Below are 25401 nucleotides of genomic sequence, written 5' to 3'. Positions count from 1 at the left end.
CGTGGAAAAATATACTTCATATACGTTTCATTATGCTTTATATAGCCCATTTAATTAAAGAACCAGGAGATTTAGTCTCGTCAATATATAAACCCGAGCTTAAAAGTGCAGTTTCTCTCAGAATAATAAATATCAAATTTGAAATCATGGGGACCTTCTTTGAGGATATCTTGTATAATACTGTACATGTCTTGTATAATATTGTACATGGACCCATTGTCCACATCAGTTAATATAATATCAAGGAATATTTATTGCGACTTCCCTGAAATCGTTTTTCCTTTTCCGTTTCTCCAACCATGACAGGCATGTATCAACATTTTCTTGAATTGCTTTAGTCCGAAATTCAGTAGTTCTACTTGTCTTTACGCTCGATTGTTTTTTCATCCGCAGAGGATTATTCAGTAAATCATCGAGTTGTTTGTCTTCCCTAAACTCTTCAAGAAGCTCCATCGGATTCCTAATTGCAGAAATATGGAAATGAAAACTATTTTGGAAACACTGCAGACACAAGAAAAATACTTTATCGGGAGGTCCAATCATACATGGTCAACCATACATATATAGGTAACCTATATTTATATGTATAGAGTATAGGTAATTATACACAATATTTATGACACCACACTACAGCGCGCGATCAAGACAAATGGGAACTGGTTAGAGTTCTTGTTCAGATGCAGTCTTATTTCATCAAAAACCTGACTATTGGCGGCTACTTATGGTCCAATAATGCTAAAGCTTAACAAATGACATCAGAAAGGCAAATTCTATAACATTGTTTCAGAAAGTGACATTGAGAAACCACAATTTTACATCACTTTAAAAGATTACTTTCTCTTCAACTTTTAGCCTTTTGGTCTACTATATTAACGGTATATTTCTCGTAATCTTACATACTTGGACTAATAAAGGTATATGTTTCTAGAATTGTATACATGCCAAATAAATTTATATTTGCCTAAATATATTTGCTTCTAGATACACCACTTTATAAACATACGTCGCATTTTGGTGACGGCCGTGATGTCGAGTGAAAATGACACAATATAAAAATAAAACAGACGGGCCAGGACTTCATCAATTTAACCACACATTATATATATAGAAAGTTATACCAGAAATCCGTCTTTAGCAAAATTTGTCCTGGTACTGACGCCATTTGGAATCCTGCATGGCTATAGTGCCAACACACTTCGTACATGATCAAACCTTATAAAATCTAGCAAATGAAAGCTTGCAAATATAGATTTACTCAACGTGGTACAGCCACAAAAATTATATGTTGTCGTGAAACCATGGAAAACTTCAAAAAACGATGATTGAATTTTGGGAAAAATGAAAAATAATTTTTAGCATGACAGATAGCAAATTATATAATAACGTAAAGAATTCAAGCAATTTCATTGGTCGAGAGCCATGATCTATAAGAGGACAGACGCACGGAATGACGTCACAGCAATTTTCTTTTTACCGGTTTAATTTTGGATTTTTTTCAGTTTTATTATATAAAACAAATAGATTACAATGAACCGTTGTCTGTTCAGTTATAGATACACGGTATGACGCCATATGTGATAAGAACAAAAGAGTGACCACTCGCCCCGGCGGCTCGTGGCCACTTTTTTTGTTCTTATCACATATGACGTCATACCGTGTATCTATAACTGAACAGACAACGGTTCATTGTAATCTATTTGTTAAGTAGAACATGGATACAGTCAAGACAAAGCGGTGTAAGAGAAATAATTAATAATCTCCAAGCTTATAAGTGTTTTCAAAGGGTACGTGTTTACTTTGTTTATTTCGTATTTGTTTCGCAGTAAGGATGAGCTGTATTTGTATAATTTTCAGCTTTGTATGCCGTTTATTTGTTTAATTTTCAGCTTAAAACGCATAAACCTGTGAAAGGCTATTACACCTTTGCTTTAACTTCAAAAAGTGTTTTGAAAGTGTAATTTGAATTTGATATAGACAAAAAAATACACACTATATATAAGTTTAAAACTTTTAGCCGTCAACTGCATTCTGTAATAAAATAACATTTGACGTTTTCTCTTTGTCTCTAAAGATTTTGTACTGTTTTAATCGTTTAAAACTTTGATTTTAAACCATTACTTAATTGCTGCCATGGTATAATGCAGCAAAACGGGCAATGTTTATGTACACTAGCTTTATGATTATTTTTGTATCGAATGATGGAAACATTGATATAATATTAATATACAAATGCAGCCTCGTACCCAGGCGCTTTAATAGTAAAATATATCACGGTGCATTCAGTTATTGTATAGAGGTCAGTTAAAAAAAGGCAAGCGCGCAGGAGTGCCTGGGGTGTTTTTGAGTAATATACTCGGTAAAATATAATAAGACTGATTTGAGTTTTGTGTCAATTCATAATGTAAGTTTAGGTCAGGTTAGTTTAGGAAATTGTGTACTTGGTTTGAAATAGCGAGGGGGTGCTGATACATTCATGTATTTCTAGTTCTTACATATTGGTGGCGATAATTGTATGTATATACAGTCTAACTTCAGTCCATGCTTCAGTCTAACTTTAGTCCATGCATGGAAAGAATATAATGGCTATACATCCAGTTAATGTTATAGTTTATACTTAATAATTTATATAGTTTATAAAGGCGTAATTTAGCCGAATCAAATATGGAAACGATAATTTCACAACCCGTGCTGCCTGTTAATATACCAACTCGTATATTCCGAAATTACTCCGATTATTTAGTCCTACTGCCAGAGTCCTATATTGCTATAGAAAATAAATGAAAAACACTCACTTCCGGGCAAGCTGATTCGATAAACCTCCTGGCGTATGACTTGGGTTTCCCAGGGATATATGGGAAGCATAGTTTCTCAAAACAGTTTCGTAATGTTTCTGAAAAACTGCGAGTTCCCATAATGTTGTACTGTCAGCATTCGAGTACTCGGGATCTTTGATCTCAGGACGAAACACGCCGCTTCCCGCACAATCATTATCCAAAATTATCCCGCTCTTGGCATTCATCTATTATAAAAAAGAGGAAATTTTGTTTGTTAACAAAGACGTTTGTTAGAACTATTTCTACAAGGCAAATACAGGTACTACATTTTATACAATTACAAGGAACGTCATTCAAGGTGTATGCTTGGTTTCACTATTTTGGCCGCTTAAAGAAAAGCGTCAGTCAATCGATGTTTACAAACGCAAGAGAAAAATTACGAAATAACCAATTTGAAAATTTAAAAAGGAGTGAAATTGTTTGCATTTTCCAATATTCGTAAATAAACTTTGTAAAATTTGGGATGTTGTTTCAAATTGTTTAGATAGATTCGGGTGATTTGTGTTTGGGTCTTCAGCGTAAGGTACAGTAGCGGAAAAGTGAACTTCGTTTACCTGCAAAAATGACCTCGCAAACGACAACAAAGCAAGAGATGTTGAAGTTGATTGATATAAAGAGACTGTGCACAGCCGTTTGATGTATGAAAGTAGTCTCTGTATCGAAACCTAAGCAAGAAATAGGAAAACCATTTTATAAATTACCATTTAATAAATACAAATGAAAATGGACACATACAAGAATCCATATGGAACTAAATTTGGACGCTTCTCCATATCATTTTGGGTGTGTCCATGTTTGGCAACGTTCTGCGAATGCTTTAATAAATTTGTCAAAATGTTAAATTCCAACATGTAAATTGCTTTGTTGATATGTATCTTGTAACTACATATAGTACAAGTCTACAAGTGGGAGGGTGTGGGGCAGTTACCACAGCGCCTCCATTAATAGTTTCGCAAGGGGAATCAATATGAAAGTTGAAAACGAGATATCACCCTGGGCTCCCCATGCAGCTTTAATGTCACGTGCGCTACTAAAGGCCCTGTTACACGGTGCATTTTTTATGCAACTTGCAATTCTACTTTTGAGAGATGTAAATTTGCAAGTACGAAACTTTTGTGTTGCTTACACCCCATGCACGTTTCTTACACAAGTTGCAGAAAATTGCAACGTGCGTAACAGAGCCTTAATGTTTATTTAAAGAATCGTGTTAGGGAGAATCCAACCTGTTTTCTTCTCTTGTTCACCATAACGTCCAGGCAGTCAAGGGCTATCTTTATGTCGCCCGCTAATCAAAGAGACAAAAATTTTTATTGAAAAATATAGCGCGGCTCTGTGACTATTATCTAGAACGAGCTAAAATAAATCAGCTAAAACGCACGAAAACCTCTATAGATAATCTCATCAGCATCAAATGCGCAGAGGAGGAAAATTCATAACTAAATTAGCTGATGATTTTTACATCTTAACAGTATTTGGCAGAATAAAGTGTCCCATGACTGGTTTTTAGGGAAAGCAGGACCAAAACTATCCTAATCAGTTTGCATACAGTTTGAATGTCTGACTATTAAAAATCGATACCTATCGATACCAATTGGCACTGGTTTTATCGATTATTTACTGTTTGTAACATCACGCAGTTGTTACACGATTGGAACGACATCGATCGCACGGTACACACCTGGATACTTAAAGTAAATCTAAATCTGATATTACTTACCTTTATCGATGTCCAGAAGAGTTGAATATAGATGACAGTAAAATGTTTGGGGATCAATGTTCAATGCCTCTCCTATATATACATACATAGCGATAAAACATTAGGACGTTCAATTCCTGCTAAAATCCCAGTTCAAGATTAAGCTTGACAGTGAGGCTAAATGTTTTCACTGTATATATGTAAAGAACTATGCGACATGGTTCAGGGGGATAAAAAGATACGCAAAGAAACTTGCCTTGCCCCGAGAGGATCTTGAACGCAGTCAAAATACAATGCAGCTTGTTCCTTGATGATATATCCTATAAACGATCAGGTAGAAAAATGACCATAAGTATATGTTTTAATTACAACTGCAGCCACACGACCCAGTAATTGTAGGAATTTATTTTCAACCCAAAGCCGTACTAAAAAGCTTTCGAATATTATCCTATACATATGTAGTCGTGCGTGCAAATGAAACCAGATAGACCTGTTTTAACACAGTTTCGTTTAATAAGTGAATGCATTGTTAAAATTTCTATTTCATATTTCATCAAAGTCATCTGAAAAAAGTGAGCGTGCTCTTAATACAGTAACCATAGATAAACAATACATGGGTAAACTTCATGTGAAACCCAAAGAGACAAATATTATAGACAGGTCAAAATCGATGAAATTTGCATCACATGTATGTATACTGAACGGTATACACTGTTACGCATCACGTTTACTTTGTCGATGTGAAAACATGTTACGGAGGTTTTCCACTGGGCTGAGTTTTTCTATCGAACGAAATTTTTCGCCTGATTTGCTTTTCAATTGTGAAAAACTAGACCTTATAGCAGATTTATTTCCTTGACCGGTCACTATTGAAAAAATAATTCATTTGATCAGCGTCTTCTGGAAAAATCGTCTTTACGCAATCTAAATTTCTACCTATCGTATATCTACCTAAGGATAAGTGATCTATCTTATATTGCATAACAAAGAAATAGAAAATTGATCTTTCTCATAATGACGACAAACGCTCCGCGAAAATAACCAGCCAATCAAACTTCGTGTAACATCAGACTTTCCGCCATTGACGTCACTATGAGAAAGGTTTATTGACGCTTCATGGATCTCCGAAGAAGAAACAATCTTGAATAACGATCATTATTGTCCAGTATACGTACCTCTGAAGTAACGAGGTTTTTTAGGACGATCATAAGGTCACCGAAGAAGTCAATATTAATAAGATGCGTGAATTTGGAGAGACCGGCTAAGACTGGGGCGAGCAGTGGACTCACGTCAGCTGATTTCAACACTCGGAAGTATATGGAGAAGACAAGCTTGATGATCTCGGTTTGCTAGAAAAAAGAAATAAAGTGTTTCTGAAATTTCAACGCAATCATTGTAAAGTTGAAAAATCACAAACGCGGGAATTATTAAGTATGTAGTAGTTATCGCCAAAAAGGGCTACCAATTGCAATAAAATATCAGTTAAAATATATTAAAGTGATCTCGTTTTCATTAATTTTCTTTATCATATAAAGTTAAACCTAATCATTAGAAGAATGGTGAATTTCGACCAATCAGCATTTTTTCCCTCTTCAGTAACCCAATCAGAAAGTATAAGTTTACATTACTTGAGTCTACCTCGGGTAAAAAGAAAGTATAAGTTTACATTACTTGAGTCTACGTCGGGTAAAAAGAAAGTATAAGTTTACATTACTTGAGTCTACCTCAGGTAAAAAGAAAGTATAAGTTTACATTACTTGAGTCTACGTCGGGTAAAAAGGTATAATAACGATGATTCACCATTTTACATGAAGTATTAAAATGTGAAAATTCTGATTGGCTTTGCTTTAAAAATGTCAACGAATTTGCCGATTACGTATAGTTAGGCACGAAATTCCTCCTTGCATCACTATGGTTTTTGTCTATTTATTAGTGCACCTAATGAAAAGACATTAAATTGTAAAATCCCACCAAGTTGGACTGGGATGGAGTATTTGTGTGTGTTATGAATGGTGTTGTCTGGCATGATATAGTATATACCCTACTTTATGACAGGGTATCATGTAGAGCTTTTACGGCCTCTCGATATCATTTTTATACGATCTTACACAACTACTGGGGTCACTTGTATTGCAACAGCTCACTAACACTCAAACTCGTCGAGTGGAAGATCTCAATCACGTCGTAACGATTCCAAGACGGAATTTTCACCAACCTCGAGTAGAGTAAAGACCCTGGGTACGAGGTTGAATTTCCACTCGAAAAAGAAGAGTTCACTATTTGACCTTCCACATGCTGTTAATCGTACTGAGAAATAAGGAATGATAATTTATTAAATTATATACCATTCTTCTGGACTTCTCCTTTCCTTCAACGGCTTCTGCTTCTTGTAACTCTCGCTCAATTTTCTTTAATTCTTTTTGCCTCTGTCACAAAATAAACCATCTATTTAGAATGTCATGTAGTAAACACCATGCATGTTGCTATTTCATCCATGCCTGACCTCAAAAATTCACAGCTCACCTTTCTGTCATTCTTTGACATCTTTTTCTTCTTCATTTTCTCCATCTTGTTACCAGACTTTGGCCTCTGCTCATTTTCCTTGCCCTTCCCACCGAGTTCCGCATCGTGAAGTCGAAGCGAGATGAACGTCTCTAAAACCTATACGAAGAGAAAAGCCACGTATAATGGACGACTTGCGCCTTTAGACTAATTTCTTACCTCGGCGATAAAAAGGACATTTTCTGAAAGATCTTACTAAAATTAGTAGAACTGCCAAGTTTGGCTGCGAATTGTTGTAAATTACGGAAAATATAGCCATGCGAAGTTGACGAATTTTGTATACTTTTGTATTACGGCCGGAAGCGTGTAACTAATTTAGTTACACATTTCCGCACGTAGGCTAATACAAAAGTATACAAAATTTGCCAACTTCGCATGGCTATATTTTCCGTAATTTACAAAATTTCGCAGCCAAACTTTGCATTTGCACTAATTTAAGTAAGATCTTTCAAGCTGCGATGATTTATTATCTTCTAGTTACTTCGATCAAAAATTAGTCTAAAGCGCAAGTCGTCCATTTATGGCACACGTCCCATTCTGATTGTCTGGGGTGGCGAACATCAAGCAATCAAAATGGGACGATGGATGTCAGCGGTGCTCATGTGTTTCCCATAGCATGTTTGAGTGTTCCATACCGATTTGTAATATAGCTACTCACTGAGCTATTCTGCAATCTGATTGGTGGAGATACCCACCGTATATCAGCTCATATACGATGAGTAGCAAAAACAAAATGACCGACGGTTTTGCTTCAGAGTGATGAAGAAGATATTAAAACGCTTTTTTTTTAAAGTTCAGTTCCCAGAGTTTTAAAACAAATCAACAAATATGAGATAAGATATTTAGGTGATCGGAGAAACGAAATAAAAAAACCCCAACTTTCACATGTAAACGTTCAGCAAAACATTGACTTAATACGTTATATATTAGATACTGTATAGTTAGTGAAATGTCGAGCTATCAAGCTATATAATTTGTCAAGACAGTGTAACTTACGCAAGGTTTGACTTTGAATGATTGGTTTTTTACCAGTTTATTGATAAGCTGTACTATCTGTTTAGGGAACGAGAAAAAAATTAAAGAAAATCAAACGCAAACTTTCTTAGTCTTTCTCGTATTGAAGTCATTCTAGGATAACCAGTTTTGGTAAAAAAATGGAATCTTTGTACATTACTTCCAACGAGATTTCACCAACAGAATCCGTTTTGAAAATAGACTGAACTGTTTCACAGCACAAACTTGATATCTGAAAATGAAAAGAAAGGGTTAGGTTACACAAAATAGACTGTGGTCATTACGATGTTTTACGACATTTATATCTTATTTATAACTACCACGACCAGATAGTTTTGCATTTTAGTGAAATATCATCTTGTAATCATGACGTAAGTCTAAAAAGCATTCTGGTTTTTCTGAGAAAATGCTAAGGATGAACTTCAATGTTTATGTATGTAAGACCTATATATAGATCGTCCATGCATCACCGCACAGTACTGATAAGGTGTTCAAGCGGTAAAAATGGAAAAAAATTTGACCGGTTCTATGTGACGAGGAGAAAGAACGTATTCGAGCACGATCCCAAAATTGTTTGGTTCCGTATGAACGTAGCCTGAATAACTGGATATTTCACTGCACTTATAATAATTTGCGTGAATACATGTACGGTATGTTTATTATTTTTAAAAGCAATTCCTATATATATATATATATATATATATATATATATATATATATATATATATATATATATATATATATATATATATATAAAAATCTATTCCAAATAGACTTTTGTAGAACACAGAGTGCTCAATACATAGAATGCAGAGCGTGTTATACCAATTATAAATACAATTCTTTTAATTAGTTGCTACTTTAAGTTTCATGCACTTAAGCAATCAAGTACGTTGCCTGATGATTGCTTAAGTGCATGAAACTTAAAGTAGCAACTAATTAAAAGAATTGTATTTATAATTGTTATATATATATATATATATATATTATAATATATATATTATATTATATATACAGTAGGAGGCAAAAGTTTGAGTCCAGTGACTGTATTTCATTGTTTTAGCAGCATATATTAATATCCTACAGAAAACCTTACCGATAAGTGAACTAGAAAAAAGTAAATAAGTAAACAGAAAAATACATGCTGTACAACAACTATGAGATGTTATGATATTCATTTTTACGTATTTTAATGTGCAAACATGCATTTACATGTCATTGCTTAGTTCCCTCTTTTTGCTCTTGAAATGACCTTTATTCTTGCTCGCATAGATTCCATAGGTTTTTTAATGTCACACGTTCAATACCTTGCCAGCATTCGTTGACCACTTGCCTCAAGTCAGCCTGGCTGGCGGGTCTGTGCCTCGCCCTCTTCCGGTTAAAACGGTTCTACAAGTGCTCCATAGGTTTTAGATCTGGAATATGAGGTGGAAAGCCATGACAACGAGATCACCAGAATGAGTTTGCTTCTAAAAGATTTCTGGCACATAGAAGATGTGCATGTGCTTAGGGTGATTATCATGTAGTTAGACGTGCGATCATCTTTGTACCAGATGAAATTCCATGTCCTTGAAGAATTGGATGATACTTTTCTTTAATTAGGATCCTATTATATCTTTCAATATTGCCAAACCGAGCATGACCAAAGCAGCTAAAAGTTTGCTTGAGTAGGATTTAGTTTCTTCGAACCGTCCAAGGTTAGTTGCATACAACCTTTTTAAATTCTCACTTTTTCTGCGACCTTACGAGGAAAGAATCCTTCAATACTTAATGCAACTATTTGTCCTTGTGCACCATCACTTTGCCCTTTTTCCCACCCATCTTGGGCAGTGTAAAGGAATGAGAACTTTATTTTGTTATAATTTAGATCATTAGGACCAAAACAGTGTGCAATTAATATAGTTTACAGTACTGAAACACTAGCACGCATGTCTTAACTCGAATACGCTGCCAGGATTTAATACTGGAATTCTACAACGACTGGACTCAAACTTTTGCCTCCTACTGTATATATATATGTAGCGTAGCTATCTCTTCAACTCACTTCACCATGTGTTGATTGATCGTTCATCTTTGGAACAAGAACAGCCATGATGTTTGTACGAAAGTTGAAATGAGGAACATTTTTTAGCAGATCACAAAGGCATTGCAATGCTATCATTGGTAGACCCTGAAACAATAAAAATTGCATAACTTAATTCTCGTAGCTTGCATGCACATGTAATAGTACTAAAGTACTATTGTCACTTGGTATATATGCCTGTACTGTAGTGTAACCCAGCATTAAATATTCAACATTAGCGTTATTTCAATTAAGACGGTTTTCCAGGAAGCGGAATTTTTCGATCGAACGAAATTTTTCGCCTGATTTTAATTTCTTCTCAATTGCAAAAATTCGACCGTAGCGGATTCCCTTGGACGGTCACAAACTCAAGACAAAAATTAATACCAAGCTACACATGCATAATCATATATGATCGCTCCAACCTTTCCTAGATGCTTTCGAGATCCTCTGTACTTCTTCTTTTCTAAGTGTTGTAGAAAAAAAATACATGTCAATGTAATAAGTCCATTTTTCACCATGCCGCAATAGGTTATACTAACAAGGTTGCCTAACGTTAGCGCGATATTGTGTGTGTAACTGCAGTACAATTTCTTATAAAGATATAGAGATGAAGACAGATGACATCTTTTCAGCTATATGAATTAAGAAAAATGAGATAATACGAGTTTGTTAAAAAATCTTGGCGAAAATCGAAAAAGCAGTTATGGATTGTGAAACAATCAATGTCGAATTTCAATTCAGTTTTTTTCACAAGAACCGTAGCATCAGATGCCTGGGAATTACGCGATTTTCACCTCGATTCATGATCAAAATTGTATTGGCGCGATCTATCTTATAGCTATACATATTCTAGCTATATATATATATATATATATATATATTAATATATATATATATATATATATATATATATATATATATATATATATATATATATATATAGCTATAAAAATTGCGCTCGTTGCTCAAGCAATTTACACAATAGATGGCTAAAGCTAGCTAGTACAGTAGGTTACCTACCAACTGGGGCCGGTTGTTTAAAAAAACTTCCACAACCTTGTCAATGACTGAACCTTGTCAATGACTGAACATAGAAGTACATATTTCTATTGAAAATTAAACTATATACGCTTACATTCGAAATATTTCAGCTCATTTGTTCAATAAATAGTTTTTTTTTTCACTTTGAACTATCTGCCGTTTAAGCTAAACGCCTTTCGAACAACTACCTCCTGTGCATATATAATTATACAGTCATGTAATTTATACCCAGGATGTAGTTGCCTAATTTGCTAAACCAAAACAGCTAGGAGATCGAGTCAGCCGTTTTGGATGCATCACCTAACTTGTACCTTTAATAGTTTGTTCCAAAATTTCCAAATATCGTTGGTAACTACGCAGCAAACCTTCTTCAAAGTGTCGTACTTTTTTCACGTCTTTAGAAACCTGTCCGGCAAAGAAATTAATTCAAACTGATATTAACACAATGCAAACGACGTTCTAGTACAGTATAAAACATGCATTCATGCTGCAAATTTTATAGAGAGAGAGTTTCATTTGAATTTTTTTTGCAGGGAGCAGCGTGGCATCTCCTTCGAAAAACGTGCCATCAAATGTGGCCTAAAATGCTGCCGTATTAATTATACTAGAAAACAGCCCGTTTACACTTTCGCGTACTGCGAGTTTCGGTACAATTTTTTTCTTTTCACAGATGGAAACCAGCAAAAAGTTATAAATGTTCTAATGTATAAGTGTCCTTATTCGTACAACTTATGGTTATATCGTTATGATACGGTTTGTGATTTGTGGTTAAGAAAGGGTGACGGTTAGATTGGGTTCAAAGAGAAAATATTTCGTGCATTTAACTTGACGACAGTACTGTACCTACAGTAACGTATTCACTCACGCATTTCGCGCATATGCATGTGAACCAGGATTTTCAAAACGAAAACTTGCTTTAACATGCATTCTTATATATAAAAATTTGCAAAATTGGTCACTGGAAGTTGGCCAATCATGCTGACACCACTAACCTTTACGTTTTGTTCTGATTCTGACAAAGGTCGAATACGATATCTGAAAATGGAATGACATGCATATGCTAAACATAGAGTAGCTACATGTGCACTAAATTTCCAACAGGTCGCCATTTTCAAGCATGCAATAACCATCGTTTTAGGCTTGGGAATTTTGGATTTAATGAATTTTTAGGGAACTTGGTCACCAGTTTGGAGCCAATACTTCGTTATTTAGACAATAACATTATGTAATATTTATGATGTAATAGCTTCTTTAGTGACACTCTGCTATATAGAAACAACTACAATTAGTTAGAAAATGATAAAATGTAAACTGCATGTCTATGTGTATGCCATTCGAAAGTTACACGTCAACTGCCGAGATAATTCTAGCGTTTCAATAGGCAGTTATCGTTCTAGTGTTGAAAAAGTTCATTGTACAGGGCTCGCATTTACTGTACGCATTTTATGGGTTAATCGGTTGCATATACGGCATCGTGTCAATCTGATCACTAACTCTTCCAGTTAGGCCCCGTATACACAGTAGCGGATCAAATTTTGAAGTTAATAAAAGACCCGAGACCTCAATAAGTAATAATAATCAATAATCATTTTTAATGTCCGAGACCAATTCTATCAAATTGATGAGCATTTGCTAATCACGATTGCTTCATAACGGCAAACGAAGAAGTGCCAACGTCGTGACGAGCGAACCTGGCATACTGTGTGAACGCAGCCTCAACCACGCGATTCCTTCAGCTAAATACATATACATACCCTGGAATAATATCCTTGAAAACTTCCAGTTGAGAAACGATGGCCAACTTTCTGACTGTGAGAGAAATATCCGAATCCTTTTCCTGGCATAATTTATTCATTTCACCTAACTTGTCAATCTGGAACACAATGATATCAACGGTTATTTATGGTATATTAACTCGTACAACAAAATTTGGGCTGGAGGAGAGACAGAAGCGAATGTTTGGTCTATAGTTTCAAAAAGAGATGTACAGTGTAGGCTAATTGTTTATAATTCGAATTTTTCCATAATAATATAAGGTTCGGAAAAAGAAAGTTTGTTTTAAAAAGCCATAAAGGCTTATATAAAACCCATTAGGCCCTTAAAGTCATAACACTGCCTTTAAAGCAAGTGCACGAATAAGTACCTGGTCTGCTTAGGGTATGCTTACAGAGACGAATTCAAAGGGCAACGACCCCCAACAATTAATTAAGCAATATAACGTATCATATCCACGCATTGCGAGCTGAGAGCTTACGGTTTAATATTTTCGGAACACAGTATTTCATTAAACAAAAGAGAAACACTATCCAGGAGAAACGTTTATGATACATCTACCCAAAACGTTGATAATATAATTTACTTCGAGTGCACTGACAAGAAGGGAAAACCTTCCTCGATATCCCCAAAATTGAAGTGAAGGATTCGTTATTTTTATGCAGCAGAGATATAGTGGCTTGCGAGACATAAAATCTGCAGTAATCCAACATTCCAACTTACATTTGCTTGGGTATCTTCAAGGACAGAAGAGACAAGTTCAGAAATTAAAGCTTTCTTCGCCTCTATCTTCTCTTGTCGCAGTTTAAGTAAGTCGACCGCAGATAATTCTGCTGCAATCATATCTTCATTTTGGGAATCCTTAGTGTCTTCCTGTTTTGGACAGCCTTCGACAAAACACAGAGGGTCTGGAGTTTCCTCTAAAAATTCGTAAAAAACTGTTAATTCATGATAATTCTGAATTCATGCACCCGCAAATAAACACGTACAGTAATTTCAGCCTAGAATTCGACAGTAGCCTAAACCTTTTTATCAAATATGATGGAGATAAATTGTCACAGGTAGCTATAAGAAACCACAAACAGTGTATTGCGATGAGTAAAATAGTAAAGTTTGGTCCTAATATACAGTACGTTGTAAAATACAGAACAGTCTTCAGCACTTAATTACTTAAAGCGTGTGTCGCAACTTACTGAGACAAATTGTTCTGCATTCCATGAATGTTTTAATAAGAAGTTTGCAATCAAGAATTTTGTATTCTATTCTAACTCAAAGCTGTTTCTGTCATTCGACTGAGTAGTTTTTTTAATTAGCAACGTCTAGATCAATCTTGTGAAAACTTCTAGATCAATCTTGTGAAAACGTCTAGATCAATCTTGCAAAACCTCGTGCAAAGTAGCCTAGTGGGGGTGCCATGCACGACATTTTTTAGCCATTTTTTAGTTCACCATAGGATGTTCCGACCGGCAAGGATATAAATGAGTTAGAACTACAGAAAGTTAAGGTCCCACGCGAATTTTTAACTTACAGGAGCAAATCAATTCAACTCTGGAAGAAAATATTATGAGCTATCGGCACCTGATAAGTCCGAAAAATATACCGGCCTGAAAAATATACCGGCCATTCCTTAATTATTAAGAACATCATGCATAACCATAACTTCGTTAGTTGCTTTCGAAAACTGAAAAATAGCATCGCGTTGACGAATCGACTCTGGTGTGTGTGGGCATTTTTAAAGCGGCATTTTCGTCGATGCCCTTTCGTTTTGAGATAATAAGGCGTTCCCCTCTATTTTTTCGTACAACATCATTTTGTCGACCTTCTCTTACTCACCATTTTCAACATGGTCATAACTCTGCCGAATGACACCAGTTTCATTCTTTAGTGGCAGGCGAGCATATTCCTCTGATTTCCATGCTTTTGCCATAAGACGAGGTTTCTTTTCGTATGTTTCTTCTTCATTCTCCAACAATTTCCTCTTCTTCTTATTCAACTTTGAGTTTCTGAAAAGTCAAAAGCGACACATCTGCATTTTAGGCATCCGACAGAGTAATACTGTAAATATGACAGCCTTTGAAGCTTCAACATGGAAAAATGTATGTCCTGTGTACATAAATGCCATTGATTAGGATCCAAATGGCTACCGCTACTGTGTAGTGGAACTCCTTCCTGATTGTTACAGAGTGCTAAATGTGTCCAGTTATCCACTGTTATGACAGACTGACAGTCAAATATATTCAAGCATGTCAATCTGAACAACAGCATGCTTTAACGGCCAAATGTGGACCACACAATTTGTGATAACAATTACTCAGTTGTGTAAAACTGCATGGAGGATTTTGAAACTTAAAATAAAGAATTTAAAATGGTCCTGGAGGATTTTGAAACTTAAAATCAAGAATTTAAAATGGTCCTGTCTCACACACTTTTGTATTGGTCTATGTCTGAAGTTACTCTTGCAAATCAACAGTAGCTAAAAACTTTGAAGCCAGTCTGAGGATTGCAAAACAGGTTTATGTCTAAACTTACTCTTGCAAATCAACAGAAGCTAAAAACTTAAAGTCAGTTTGAGGATGGTGAAACACGTCCAGATCTCCTTCATCAATATCACTACTTTCCCCCTCCTGTTCATCATCAGAATCTCTCTTACGAATTGGTTCATAATCTTCCAGCTTGCCAACATATTTATTGCCTGCATTATCTTCTCTTAATTTCTTCACACCACTAATCCTGCTTGCACAGCTTTGCTTTCCTTTTGATCGCTTTTTTCCTGTTTGCTTTTGCTTAGGCTTTGCTCTGCCTTTCTTTCCCTTAAATAATGAGAAGGAAATGGTGCACATTTATATCAAATCTCTATTGAAATTACACTTATTGAAGCTTATCATCCTAAACAAGTGGTGCCTGTGTGATGTTGAATGCATTTTTACACTGTGATACTTATGTAGACCTATTAGGATGATTTTGACAATCTATTACAGTTTTGACAATTTTGACATTGTATTATAGCCACATCCATGCATAATATATAACACAATCATACTGTATTGGCTTAATAACAAAGATTATCATCCATCGGATTCAAAATGGAGGGAATTTTGAACCCATCTATTTGGCAGTTTGCCAGCCTGAAACTGAAACAGCTCTGCACAGCTAGGTAACAAATGAAACATAGGATGGGTTTATCAATGCAGGAAAGGATGGTTTATAGTCATATTTCTTTGAATCATAAATGAATATCGCTTCATTAGGAAATTGCAGTAATACAGCTCAGCAAATTTCAGCCATCCTGACATAAAAAATTGGTTGGCAATAACTAGCAAGTAGCAATATAGACATTGCTGTTTTGCTGTAGACATTTTGATTGCTAAAAAGCATTGCAACAATGTGCTTCTGACATTAGTGGCATATATACTGTATGTGGAGAAATATATGCAGTACGAAATGCTTAGTGTGTTGGCATAATTTTTCAGGATAAACACCCACTTCAACATCCATTCAATGAGTTAACAGAATGTCTGTAATTTTTCATTGGCAGAACTGTATCCATCGCTATGGCCTGCACACATGGGATGCACCCTCACCCTCACACTGGTACATAGGAGCATACATGTGATTGCATTGGTTGCAAGGAAAATATTTTGTAATTTAAATAAACATGCCAGCCAAGGACTTTGGTATACTTCGTCAGAATTTTCTGAATTAAAATAACCCCAAATGTGCCCTTTTAACATAGGATTTGTCAAATAATAGTGAGAATGTACAGACCAAATGGCAGAAACTGGAGTTTGTTGATCGCTGAGAACAGACACGTCCATTAGGTTTATCATCAATCTAATCATTTGTAGTAAGTAATTCTTTTTATCTTACCATAATTAAGTTTAAAACATCGGATTTTCTTTAAATTCTTTATTATATCGACAGTTTTTACCAGCAAAATACTGCTACATTTTTATACTACCATTGATCCACTGTTCCATTTCACTGTTCCAATCACAGGCAGCGCTTCCATTTTAAGAAACAAAATTTCCATTTTTGCAATTAAATTTTTCTAAATTCCTTAGCATAGTATAGCAAGCATACGAAACTTCCTTGAAATTTTCTCGAGTGGGGGTGAACTTGACATACCCCCCAGATTTAGGGAATGATGGGCAAGAGGCCCTTTTGAAGGGTAATTTCAGACATTTGCAGCGGGGCAGCTGCCCTCGTCCCCTTTTTTTTTACCAGCAGGGGCTGGGGGCCAAAGATGCCCTTTCATTCAATACAATACAATACAATACAAAGATTTATTAGTATATCCCAAAAGGGATTTTCAATACTAATTTACAAGATAAAGTAATATTACATCAATAAATTCTAAAAAACTAATTAACGAGATAACATAGTATTACATGGATAAAATCGAGCAATATAGAACTAAATTCTGTATTCTTATATCTTAAGTAGAATTGCCACAAACGAGCATCACGAATTGCACAATCGTCTGAAACTTCAAGACACCAATGAGAAAACAATGTGACAACAATGACACGACGTTCAACAGTTGATAATTTGCAAACGTTCTTTATCATGCGCCACTATAGCGCTACAGGAGTACAGACAGGAGTCCCCCTTTCCCTAAAATTTGCCACCCTCTCCCCTCATCATGTTCCGGCGTCCCTGATTTGCCCTGTCTAAAAACTGAGCTCCCTTGCTTACCAAAGATGAACTTTCTGAACACCCCTCTTCACATCGCTGGTTTTGAAAAAAACTTCGAAAATTTAAAAAACCTAAAACATTTCTCTACGCCATCTTTAGAGTCACTTGAAATTAAACCTTTCAGATGAATATTTCCATAGGCGTACGAGACAGGGGGGCACGGGGGGCAAATTGAATGAAGAAATTCGGGCAAAGTTCAGCCAAAAGTTCGGGCAAACTGAATAAGAGATACATAGTTAAAATTTTTAAAACCAAATTTTGTAATATATACCACATGTGTATTCTATTTAGCCATTTTTATTACACTTTCTTGAAAGCACATCCGCCGCTTTGCCAAGTCTATTGTTACAAATCTGGTAAAAGTTATAATTCGGGCACGCGATTTTTTTTTGCCCCCCAAACGAAGTTGCGCCCATACGCCTATGAATTCTAGGTGATTAAAAACTGTAAGCACAGGAAATCAACAGCCAATTTACAAGTAGATTGAAATTTGAAAGGCGTTACATATAACTCCAAATGAGCAAATCAAAATATTGCAGGCAAATGATGTAAAATACGGATATATGGCACTCCGCTAGTACATGTCGTACAATGACCTTGATTTTGAAAATAAGTTTCAAGATTATGTTATTATTCCATTAGTAGTTTAACTTTGAGTTGGACGAAAATTAAAGGAAAGAATATGTGTGTTTGAGGCCATTCATAAAATACGTGACGCTATTTTGGCCATTTTTTAAGACCCCCTCACCCCTATGTGACACTGTGTGACGTTTTCCAAAATACCCCATGAAAATTACGTGACTCCTGGCCAAATACTCCCCCCCCCAATTTATTTAAGTAGCGAAATAGAAAAGAGAAGTCAACCTCAACGGTGCGAAAAAAATATATTTAGTGATATATTAGATGTAGCTACTCAAAACTTAGTATATAGGGGGGCAATAGGCCCCCTGCCAATGGAATACTTCATGTGGTAGTCAATTTAATTTTAAAGCATATCCATGTATTGTCGAGAGTCTACAGATATTTGTAACGTCACGTGACGCTGCAGTAAACACCCCCCACCCCTATGTGTTATCATGTGACACTATAGCGAACACCCCCCCACTCCCTATAGCGTCACGTATTTTGTGAATGGCCCCTTAATAAATTCGGTTGCCTAAAGCCCACACGTACAACATAAAGTAAACTTAAACAATCACATAAATTTTAATATGTAATTCACTACTGATTAATTGTTAGTATGGGAAATACTTGAGAAAAATTTTTAATTGAATCAGTGTTATAGTCAAGAGGTTTTTTATAATCTGGTGCTTGTTATGACGTCATTTCACTTCCATTAAGATATAAGTTCCGTCTTAGGCACACAATAGGATCAACCTTTTTTTCTTATTACTGAGTAACAATGCCAGTTGACAATTGAAAAACAAAAAAACAATTGCAACAAAATATAATCGGATGATTATCATAGTGAGTAAAAATATGCCGTAATCCTTCTTAAGCTAAAAATGCAAGTATTCTTGTTTAAATCTTGTTTATAGCTACTATAGTATGGATTCTTCCAGAATGTTCAATGTTTTCGGATTGCAGCTATCATTTAATTAAGTTATCCTCCCAAAGTATTAAACATAAAAGCAGAGGTTTGTTGCTATTTTAGACCCTTAAACTTTGAACAGAACGTGAAAAAAACAGCTTCCAAAATGGCAATTTTCTGATTTTTAAGTCCTATTTTATCCTATTTTTCATAATGTGACCTCTCCGCCCGTTTGTTGACAGAAATTATCCATACATTCTGTACCATATCATTGCATTCTCGGCTCGCTCTTTTACCTAGCTACCATTATACCCCGCTTCAATAATGAGCATGCATGATATGACACTTTGAACACAAGAGACATATTTACATGTGCACTGTGCGTACTAAATATTACGAGGTTCAATAAGGAATGCCCCCATTGTAATTTCGCAAGGAAACCTAAGAACAATAGATTATTGCTTCGGTGCTTCCTGTAGGATTTCCAAACGCTTCTGCATTGAATGGAATTCATCATGCATGCATAATAACCCCACAAAATCTGTAAACATTAGCATTCTAATCCTGCAAGCTGCAGTAAAACAAAAAACCCTGCTTGTGCTGGTTTCAAACGATTCTTTGATACATAATATATATATTTATTATATAAACAAGCGCCAGATATGAGGTATTCTTCAATTTCATTGGTTGGCTACTAGACAAATATTAGCTCATTTGTCTAGTACAGAAAGTAAACAAAATGGCTGAAAGATTTGGGGAGTTGAGTGAAATAGAAATCCAAGCTTTAGTTGATGATTAATAGCACACCAAAATGCACCGAAAGAGCGACAAAATTTGCATATGTATATAATAAAACAGTTATATATATACAGCTCATATACGACTCGAGTTCGCAGAATAACTGTTAAATATATATATATATATTTAACATATATGCTATTATGCTATATATATATATAGGATTTAGGATAGAAGAGACCGCCCCTTGGACCAAAACGTGTTTTGAGGTATTTATCGGCGATATATAATCATTTAAGAATTTAATATTATTTGGTATATACGCAGTAAAGAAATACCAGATATAACAATTTAGACGAAATCAATAGACAACTACAGCTTGGAACCTAAAATATGAGTTAATCTTTTAAACCCATTGTTTAAGTCTCAACACTTGGATTATGTTTCATTTTATGTTCTTAGTGCAAAGAATAAAGACGAATTGTCTGGATAGGAACGGGATCAAAGAGAGCCATTGAAATCATCTCATGACCTTATCACCCGTTTCTTGACAGAAAATCCACAGCCCAAACGTATTTCGGTGTCCTCTCAATTTAAGGATTATATTGGCATCCGAAAGCTAATGCATTTACGTCAGAAATACAAAAAAAAATGGTACGTCAGAAATACAAAAAAAAGGTAAACACTTAATATTCATATTGTTATTAGCACAATAGTACAACAGAACTTCTAATTGTATATTCGCAAAGTGGATATTTTGAATGTTAAGTGGGTTGCTAGGTGGTTTTTTTATACACCCCATAGAAAGAAAACATTTTCAACACGCATGCAATTTCTTTTTAACTTCTTTTTGTTTTTGAGGAATGTTCTCTTTAATCCATTTAGCGTCCTTACACCAGCCTAATTGAATCAACCATAAAACACTGGAGTGTAAAATGTGGCCATCGCTTTCTTTTGAAATACAAACCGCCGGAGAGGACCAATTTCCGTGTGCACATCGGTTCCATCAAAAGAAAGAAAATGCAAAACATCGCCCAACAACGTGCACCAACTGATTGGCAAACGAAAATCCCACATTAAACTTTTTACCTTTAATCCTGGCGCAAACGGCATGCACACGTGTCACTCGTTATACAATTGCCACCTATATTATATACACAGGTTCCTAGTCTGCAGGGAAAGGGAAATTCCATTATATTATTCGAGTCGTAAAATGAGCACAAATGACAAAATATCTCAATTCTGGTTCCCGCAGACTAGGAATATGTGTAAGTTACAATAGACACTTGAGACACAATAGATTGAGTGCACACAAAACAATAGCTTGGAAACGAGGCGTGCAATCATTCTATTGTTAGTGGAATGGTTTTCATTGCGTAGGAAATTTGCGTAGGATGGTTTTTATTGCACAATTTCGGGAAGTGTCTTATGTCACGAGTGACACGAATGCGTGTTATATAAGTTCACCAGTGTGCGCTAGGCTTTAGTCCCTTTAGTCCGCCATTGCGCGACCAGTACCCGGAATTGATTACGTACACTATTGAATTACCTTTAGGGTACTTAGATCGTCAAAAAAACTATATATGCCAGCCAAGAATTCAACAAAAATAATAAACAAAATAGAAAGAAAAGATTTGCATCTTGAAAAAGATATTTCGGTTAATCTTCGTTAAACCCAGTACCGTTGGTTCACTGGAGACGTCTTCTTCGTCGACATAATCTTCGGATTATGTTTTGTTTATAATATCACTTAGTGCTACGATTTAAGACCGTATGTCTGAGGAGAGGATGAAAGGATACTGGTAATCCCTTTATTTAACACGTTAAACTATTTGATATCCTATATTGAATCTCTTATCTTATTTCTAGCTTCCATAGCTTTTTGACGTTTCTTCATTTTTCACATATTTTAATTTAAAGCTTACTCACTTCCCTATCCTAACACTAACACTTCACCATATCGCGAATTGCCAATTGATGTTGCGTCTTTATTTGGGCGTGTATGCACGTAAGTCTCAGAACTGACTTCCACGTCCCTGAATAGAATTATTTTTACGTCCGCAAAAGCACACTAGCCCTTAACCTAGCCCAACCCTGTATATATATATATATATATATATATATATATATATATATATATATATATATATATAATATTCATTCGGTAGTTCCTTTTACGTCTACGTGTATATCAGCCTATATATATTTAGCCTGCGTCACAAAGAGATAAACTGACGCGAAGCTGAGAAACTATACGGCGTAAAATTTAATGTGTCATTATTGATGCTCAGAAAACTGAGCTGCGGAAAGGGTATGCAAAATTCATGGCTGGCAATATATCTATGCGTAAATAATTCACATTACATAAATTGATCTTTCCGTGTGTGTGAATGTGCATGTGTCCCATGGGAACGTGCTTGCCATGTTTCAATTGGAAAGCTTGTCTCACAGATGACCACAAAGAGCAGATTTGGTGAAAAATTGTTAAACTTCATTGTAATCAAAGTCAGTAAAATAGTCTGAAAAATACAACAAAAATTGCGTGATCCCAGTTGTATCGTCACCTGCAGCACTTCCGTGAGTATTATGCGGTAGCGCACGTCAATGACTGATCATGCATGCAGGTATCTCGAAAATAGAAAATGAAAAATCAATCACCTTTAAGAGTTCTCTTATTGAAAAATCTATCACCTTTAAGAGTTCTCTCACTTCAAGGAATATAAAAAATACTGAAATACTCTCATTGCATGGGCTTCTAATGTTTCATATAATGTTTCATATTTAGTGACAATATTTAACACTAAAACTGACGCTATATATACCTACCTCCTACCAGGCTCTCTCGTACCTTGCTTGTGTATAGCGAATATTAAAATACCTAATAAATGGTGATGTTTTAGAATTTGCAAATCACTATATTTGACATTTACCATTCTCAATCTGATACACACAGGCTGTTCACTTATTATACGCTTATTCACTATATTACACACTCCGTTCAGTCACGCATTTTTTTTAGCGATCAAATGAAAAAGATTCATACTTCATTTTAGCATTGGCTAACGATGCACCACTGGCATAAAAACCTGTACATTAAATTTTCAGAGTATTTGTCACGTTTAATTACGCGTGCAATATCGACTGAGGTAAATTTAGGATTAACGTTATGCCGGATAGTATGTGACCTCTCCGTGACAATTGCATGCAATGACGTATAGGATACTGAAAAAAAATTGGGTTGTTGGCCTTGCCAAACGCTAATTTTCAAACACCCTCTTGTTTTGAAATCATGAACTCCCTGTGCGTGGACCCTAAGGCCGAAACGTCGACGGGGAGGTTTTCACCAGTTAAGAAACTTGCCAGTTAAGAAACTAAATTGTCTTTTCAAGATTTAAAGTTAAACCGTGTTTGTCTTTGTCACGCATGAATAGTAACTTTTTTTAAATCTCAATTTAAAGCTTTACTCGAATCACGAAAAAATTATGGCCACATTAGTTCTTGCGAAAATGTTTTTCAAAACAATTTTCGCAGGAGCAATATATGTATATTATTGAATTCTTTTTTGTCGTCTCGCCGCGCGCAAAGCTCGCCAAATATTTGACAAAAGTCTACGGCGCGCTTGTGAAAAGAGTCTACCCACGCGTCTGCCCAAGACGTTATCAAACTGCAATATTAACTACATGTCCATATACGTGGAAGTGGAACCAGCTGTTGGGATTTTAGTTTGAAGAGCTAAAGCAGAAAGGTTGTCCAATAGCTTTACAATCCTTTAAACCTCAGTCTAGAAGCGCGCAAAGCAATTAAATTGGCGCATAAGTTCTAAAGCTATAATTATAGTTCATTAAATCGAATTGTGCTCACAACATTCCTGGCGCACTAAAAAGGACGCAACTTTTATTGAAGAGCGCACAATTTTTATTCAAGTTTATGAAATTCATGAATAATTAACGATGTTTATACCCAACTAAATTTCGTGAATTAGGTCACATGCACACCCTGTATACCCCATACAAATTAGTTTGAATATATATGCAAATCAGTTACAAACCCTAGTGGTTGTATCGGAAAAATATATTCAATACAACACGGCCGCTCGTGTTGTAATTTGTAAACATTACATATATATTGGAGCCATGAAATTATTTTGAAAATGTTGTTTTTCTTTAAGTGCGCAAATTCTCGTGCAGGTTGAAATTTTTTGATGAGATGTGCTATTTTTGTTGGACTGAGTAAATGAATGAACGGCTTTATTTAATTAAAATATTTTTGATTATATGTGTCTATGTTTTTAATAAGATAAGGATAGGCTATGCGTCGCTGACGTATCGAAAGTTCGAAGATAATCGAGTCGCTGTTGGTCGGTAATTTTTCAACCACATAAGCCGCAAGGTCATCGTGTTTTTTATCTCTGCATCGTAAAGTCCGAGACCTGAATCCTTCTTATACGACGGATTTGCCCCAAGAAAAGGCGCAATTCAACTGTCCCTTTTTTTTCAATCCTCAATTTCTAAAATCTGTTAAAAATCCTTCTTATCATGCTTATGTAACAGCATGCGCGTATACATGCAAAAAATAATCAAAGACACACAATCAATTGCCATAAATCTACTTATTTAATTCGGTTGCATAACTTTAAATGGATTTCACCCTTTTCTCCACGTGCATGGTACGTGTGAACGAACCCCATGTGGAAGTCGTATTAATATCGCCTATTTTAAATACATCTCGTGATTTGACCTTTGCACATTAAATTAACTGTTGCTGAATTCGAATGACGTATGTGAGTGATCCCGTCTTAGCCCAAAACTAACTAGACCTCGAACTCTCTAGGCTCATAGAACTCTTTATTCCCACTCTTTTTTATTCATTATTAAAATATTTTTTCACACTCGGTAGCCTGTCAAAAAAAGGTTTCAAAGGGCGAGTAATTACGCTTACTATACAACTTACTATTTACAAAAAAGCGCAGAAAATTAGAATTCTAAAAGACTGTTTTCAACCGATGATTTACTAATAAATTGAGAGAGCAATTCTTTCTATAATGAAAAGGTTTCGCAGGTTCTGCAACGTTACGTGTGAAATAATCGCACGTCTATTTCTTAGTGGCAAATCAGGATTTTGATAGTGACGTAATAATTAGGCGAAAGCTGTTCCGATGTGATTTTTTAAATGTTGTTTTAAGTCATAGCCACCAAATCTCGCATTCATTGGACAAGGGATCCCCGCCCAAATCTCCGAAATCTCCATGACAATTCCTATATATGATAATCCCTTGACAGACACCACGAATTGTGTAAATTGTGAGAAATATTCTTTGTCAACTTTTTGCCAAACTATACAAAATAAGCCTAGTTTCTCCTGACAAACCCCGCTATATTCAGAGTATGTTCGGAGTAAAACGCTTTTGCTACTATTATGTATATCTTAGGAATTAGTTGATTTGTAGCATTTA

General features: G+C 35.4%; 1 protein-coding gene across 1 annotated transcript; it reads right to left on the bottom strand.

Moving 5' to 3' along the window:
• Positions 1-123: 123 nt before the first annotated feature.
• Positions 124-16950, bottom strand: LOC114537280 (nucleolar complex protein 3 homolog). Its single transcript, XM_028558420.1, has 20 exons — positions 16853-16950; positions 15515-15795; positions 14819-14988; positions 13709-13905; positions 12967-13085; positions 12205-12247; positions 11524-11617; positions 10594-10634; positions 10151-10276; positions 8267-8338; positions 8089-8145; positions 7054-7191; positions 6876-6956; positions 5706-5879; positions 4787-4850; positions 4552-4623; positions 4058-4119; positions 3389-3499; positions 2793-3019; positions 124-460 (listed from the first exon to the last, which is right to left on the bottom strand). The coding sequence occupies exons 1-20, from the start codon at positions 16853-16855 to the stop codon at positions 241-243; spliced, it is 2352 nt and encodes a 783-aa protein (XP_028414221.1). The 5' UTR covers positions 16856-16950; the 3' UTR covers positions 124-240.
• Positions 16951-25401: the final 8451 nt, after the last annotated feature.

This window comes from Dendronephthya gigantea, unplaced genomic scaffold, assembly GCF_004324835.1.
Source record: "Dendronephthya gigantea isolate DGI-Jeju-01 unplaced genomic scaffold, DenGig_1.0 000155F, whole genome shotgun sequence".
In the NCBI taxonomy this organism is placed as follows: Eukaryota; Metazoa; Cnidaria; class Anthozoa; order Malacalcyonacea; family Nephtheidae; genus Dendronephthya; species Dendronephthya gigantea.
This window is presented reverse-complemented; position numbering and strand designations above follow the sequence as displayed.

Excerpts from the sequence above, each read along its gene's own strand:
- LOC114537280 (XM_028558420.1), bottom strand. Across the intron at positions 12,248-12,966 it reads TTCAAGGATATTATTCCAGG|ATATCGTATTCGACCTTTGT; the intron begins GTATGTATATGT and ends TTCCATTTTCAG. Across the intron at positions 3,020-3,388 it reads TTGCGAGGTCATTTTTGCAG|ATGAATGCCAAGAGCGGGAT; the intron begins GTAAACGAAGTT and ends TTTTTATAATAG.